The 5,632-nt window shown below is 37.8% G+C and overlaps 1 protein-coding gene across 1 annotated transcript in view; it reads right to left on the bottom strand.

The window, feature by feature from the left end:
- LOC106877446 (SCO-spondin) overlaps positions 1-5,632 on the bottom strand; it is a 28,737-nt gene that overhangs the window by 12,305 nt on the left and 10,800 nt on the right. The window contains exons 7-8 of the mRNA XM_014926351.2: positions 2,831-2,970; positions 1,860-1,969 (exon numbers count right to left, since the gene is read on the bottom strand). Coding sequence (XP_014781837.2) covers positions 1,860-1,969; positions 2,831-2,970 — 250 coding nt within the window. The remainder of the gene's footprint in view (positions 1-1,859; positions 1,970-2,830; positions 2,971-5,632) is intronic.

Genomic DNA, 5,632 nt, shown 5'->3' with positions numbered 1-5,632 from the left:
TTTGGGTTCAATTCATCTATAGCCCTTATTACATCGTTTTCCTTTATATCAATGTAATCAATCATCATTGACTCTGCTTTTATATCTGCAGTGGTAAAAAAGTCAGTTGGATTGCTGACTTGAAAGTGTCCTAGGGGTGGAGTGAAAACACTTTTGAATTGATCATTTAGTATTTCACTTATCTTCTTTGGGTTTCCTGTTAGTGCACCATCTTTTTCAAGGAGTGGGCCTATCCTGCAGTGCACTGAAGCTGTTTCTTTGGCAAACTTGTAGAAAGCTCTGGGGTTAGATTTTATATTGTCTATAACCCAGGCTTCTTTGTCTGCCCTTTCTTTTATGTGGGAGAGTTGCAGATTTTTTTCAATCTCCAGCAGTTGTATATGAGTATATGAGTATATGCATATATATGTACATGTATGTACATACCTTCATCTACATGTTCATATAGATACATATCTGGGTACCTGACGTTGCAAAAGAACATGGACAAAACGATAAACAAGGTACAAAAAACAAGCAGGCCACATAGAGAACATATCCTTCATCAGCTGCCACCATTAAAACACTGGCATTTTGAAGAGTTAGGGCAGGACGCATCGTTAAAATGGCTCTTCCCACGAACACAAATTAAATTTTTTTCGTGGAGGATAGTGGCGGACGGCAAACAAGACAGGAAAATGAAACGGTGAAATATATGTATGTATAAAGCACTCTATCCATTGAGAAATAAAATATCATTTAATAAACACAGTATTTAAATAAGAGCTGGTAATAGTTTCATGCTGTGGAAACAGAATAATTTGACAGATTTATATAATGTGCCTTATATAATGTTTCCACGAAATCCTTCAGGCCCAGAGAGCAGTTGTGTGTGTACGCACCTAACAACAATGCAAAATAATTTGGCTACTGACCACACCATAAAATTATTTTAATGTGAGAGACAAAGAGAAAAGGATATCCTAAATTCATGGATTACTATATTAGAACTCTCCCATTTCCTGGAAACATATCCGTCTGAGTTATTTTTTTAACCTATAAATCACCAAACATAAACATCGAAATTCGCTTATAATATGCATGCAGCTGGTTTTCTTTTCCACCTACTTCTTAAGACTATACTAAGAATGTATAGGTTTGCATAGAATAAGAAAGAAGTACATAGAATGTAAGGGAGTGCATTTAGTAGTTTTGCATATTCTTGTTGTTGTTGGCACTCCGTCGCATATGACGTCGAGGGTTCCAGTTGATCCGATCAACGGAACAGCCTGCTCGTGAAATTAACGTGCAAGTGGCTGAGCACTCCACAGACACGTGTACCCTTAATGTAGTTCTCGGGGATATTCAGCGTGACACAGTGTGACAAGGCTGACCCTTTGAATTACAGGTACAACAGAAACAGGAAGTAAGAGTGAGAGAAAGTTGTGGTGAAAGAGTACAGCAGGGTTCACCACCATCCCCTGCCGGAGCCTCGTGGGGCTTTAGGTGTTTTCGCTCAATAAGCACTCACAACGCCTGGTCTGGGAATCGAAACCGCGATCCTATGACCGCGAGTCTGCTGCCCTAACCACTGGGCCATTGCACCTTCACAGTTTTGCATATTATGAGTATAGAATAAAGTGGTTGGTTAAGTATCTCTCAGGGATAACATTATCGTTATAAATTTGTTTTCTTAACCAGTACATATTTAGCAACAATAAGATGAAAATAATAAACGAACGGTGGAGTTCACTCATTAGCTGAAATCATAAGAGTTTTATAGTTGAATACAACCAATTGGAAAAGACAACTTTGCAATAACACTAAATGATCTAAATCATTTAAGGTATAATTTCAGAAAAGGTCTGGTTATAACTTACGGCAAAGATCCTGTTTTCTCCATCGTACAGGGAATCCATAAATAGCACACTTTGTATGGAAATTAGATATAGCTGTACACACACATTCACAATCTCCTCCAAGATCACACCTAGAGATTTAGAAAAAAATGTATACAATAATTTATAGCAACAATAAAGAAGTAAAGTTTCAATTGAAGTCAATTTGTTTATCATTATATGTTAAATAGGCGCAGGAGCAGCTGTGTGGTAAGTAGCTTGCTTACCAACCAATTGGTTCCGGGTTCAGTCCCACTGCGTGGCACCTTGGGCAAGTGCCTTCTACTATAGCCTCGGGCCGACCAAAGCCTTATGAGTGGATTTGGTAGACGGAAACTGAAAGAAGCCCATCATATATATGTTTATATATATATATATATATGTATGTGTGTTTGTCCCCCCACCATCGCTTGACAACCGATGCTGATGTGTTTAAGTAGTTGATAGCTTCCGTTACCTAGGTGACCAAGTCAGTAGTGGGGGTGGATGCTCTGAGAGCATAGCTGCTAGAATAAGAATAGCCTGGGCAAAGTTCAGAGAGCTCCTACCTCAGCTGGTGACAAAGGGCCTCTTGCTCAGAGTAAAAGGTAGACTGTATGACGCATGTGTGTGAACAGCCATGCTACATGGGTCATGGTTGCTGAGGACATGCATAAGCTTGCAAGGAATGAAGCTAGTATGCTCTGCTGGATGTGTAATGTCAGTGTGCATACACAACAGAGTGTAAGCACCCAGAGAGAAAAGTTGAACATAAGAGGAATCAGATGTGGTGTGCAGGAGAGACGACTGTGTTGCTATGGTCATGTGTTGTGTTTGGATGAGGACAGCTGTGTGAAAAAGTGTCACACCCCAGCAGCAGAGGGAACCTGTGGACATGATAACTGACTGCCTGTAAATAAATTATTTGGAAGTTTTAGAGAAGTACAAATGATTTAAAAACAACTTTTACTCACCCACAGGCATCAAAAAGACAATCTTGGTAATAAGTTTCAATAACAATATTTGGCAGTGAAGCACGACATTTAGCAAATACAGCACCATGTTTAATTATGCTACAGATGTCTGTTGCCCATGGTTTTCGATAAGAATTTTTCTGTAATAAGAATTTGTATTGTTAAATAGGAATATATATCATAGCTTAAAAAAATTTAAATGGGTTTAATTTAAGATATTAATGGATTCATTTTATAGTTCATCCTTATATGAAGAAAAACACTTTGAAAACGTTTTGTTTTTACAAAGATTTATGTTATTTGTTTCAAAACATGTTCATGATCCCATATAGAGAAACCTTTCTAATCCCTAAATATCCATGCAAACAAAGGCAACATGTATAATAGAGCTTCCGCTCTGAAATTAAACTAATGTAGTGAAGAGGGGATCATTTGTCTTGCAAGACAACATCTCTACTGCCAGTGACCCTATAAATTCTCTCGGTCCACTCTACTAGATGTTGATAATAGGAAAATCACCCCTTAGTCAAATAGAACCTTCAGAACACCAGAGATTAAATACTGCATTCTCTGAACTGATACATGTACCATTTGTATTAAGCATACCAGGATGTGTCAGGTGTAACCACATCATTAAGCAATCTTACAAACATTCTCATTTCTTTTGTCCAGGCTTTCAGGTGTGTTACTGCCAATGTTGCTATCCCCTAAGGAAACTAATTGATAGGCGTAGGAGTGGCTGTGTGGTAAGTAGCTTTCTTACCAACCACATGATTCCGGGTTCATTCCCACTGCATGGCACCTTGGGCAAATGTCTTCTGCTATAGCCTCGGGCCGACCAAAGCCTTGTGAGTGGATTTGGTAGACGGAAACTGAAAGAAGCCCGTCGTGTATATATGTGTGTGTGTGTCTGTGTTTGTCCCCCTAGCATTGCTTGACAACCGATGCTGGTGTGTTTACGTCCCCGCAACTTAGTGGTTCGGCAAAAGAGACCAATAGAATAAGTACTAGGCTTCCAAAGGATAAGTCCTCGGGTCAATTTGCTCGACAAATGGCAGTGCTCCAGCATGGCTGCAGTCAAATGACTGAAACAAGTAAGGAGAAAGAGTATATCAACGTTGGGGTAGTGGTTGTATGTTGTGTGAAATAAGTGAGATAAAAGGTGTCTTTGATTTATCACAGGCTTGGAGTATGAGTAGAAGTTCTTCATGGCAAATTACAACAGCTCTAATACTGGTGTCGAATATATAATAATAAAATTAAAATGACAAGATAAAATAACTTAAGCTTGATTAAGCAATAGAATAACTGAACCTAGAACCATGTAGTTGTGAAGCAAACTTCTTACCACACAGCCATACCTGCACCTAGAATATACAGGGTGTCCCAAAAGGATGTACTCACCTTTTGACAGACGATTACTAATGTATTGGTCTTTTGTGATGTGCGGGCTTACCTCGATGCAACAAATCCAATCAAATGGATTGGGAGGAGAGGTAGCATTGAATTTTCTGCACGTTCCCCAGACCTCACACCAATGGATTTTATTTTTATGGGGACATCTCAAAGATAAGGTTTACACTGCAAAACCAGTGACAATTGAGGATTTGAAAAATGAAATTCGAATACAATGTCTCGCAATTCCAAATGAAATGTTTGGTAATGTTGTCGAATCCATTGTTGGACGTAATCAGCTTTGTTTGGAAAATGAAGGAAGGCAGTTTGAACATTTGCGAACACGCAGGAATGAGAGAGAACATTAAATAATTCTAAATGACAATAAATAATCGTTTCTACAACAATTTATTTTCCTGAATTTAATTTAACTTTTTAGGATTGTATGTATATCAATAAACATCTACTTGAACACAAAATGCATGAGTACTGGGAAGTCAAAGAGTGAGTACATCTTTTTGGGACACCCTGTATGTTTACATTACAAGAATTTAGAAACTTCACAAGATGTGAAATAATTCCTTCTTAATGGTAGAACTCAAGGTAGATAAAACTATAAATTATAGCAATTAAATATTGATTCATAAAAACTTTGGATGGGTTTTGCCCAATTGGTAACCTTTGACATTTTCTAGCCAAAGGATTCCTTAACCCACTGTTTACATGCTGTTATTTACAGCTTTATATAATGTGGCTAATTAGCAGAATCATTAGCATGCTGGGCAAATTGCTTAGTGGCATTTCATCAGTTGAGTTCAAATTCTGCCAAGGTCAACTTTGCCTTTCATTCTTTTGGGGTCAATAAATTAAGTATCAGTGAAACACTAGGGTTGATGTAATTGGCTAGTCCCCTCCTCCAAAATATCAGGCCTTGAGCCTATAATAAATAGGATTATTTCTCGTTTTATCTATTTCAAGTTCCAGTATTATAAAGGACTTACATATACAAAAATGTGTGTGTATCTATCTATGAATCTCTCTCTCTCTCTGTAAAAATATGTGACAATTATTCTGTAGGCATGATAAAACTCAGAGTTTCAGATGCCAGGGCGGAAACCCATGTCGGCATCTCTTCAGTTATCTGGCCATTTTTTGTAATTTTTTCCAAAAGTTTCTTAGAGTATAGGTCCCTCGATGGTATAGGTATGTTTTTCATAGAATAATCGCCAGATAACTGAAGAGATGGCGGTGTGGGTTCCCACCCTAGCATCCAAAACTCAAAGTTTTATCATGGCTACCAAATAATTGTCACATATTTTTACAGATAAATTCCTCTATTTGCATAATATCGATGTCTCTTTCTTTCTTTTGTTGCCTTTTCTATCAATATATATATATATATATATA

Source organism: Octopus bimaculoides, unplaced genomic scaffold, assembly GCF_001194135.2.
Source record: "Octopus bimaculoides isolate UCB-OBI-ISO-001 unplaced genomic scaffold, ASM119413v2 Scaffold_3603, whole genome shotgun sequence".
NCBI lineage: Eukaryota > Metazoa > Mollusca > Cephalopoda > Octopoda > Octopodidae > Octopus > Octopus bimaculoides.
Note: the sequence above shows the minus strand (reverse complement) of the source record. Positions and strands in the feature narration are given on the sequence as shown.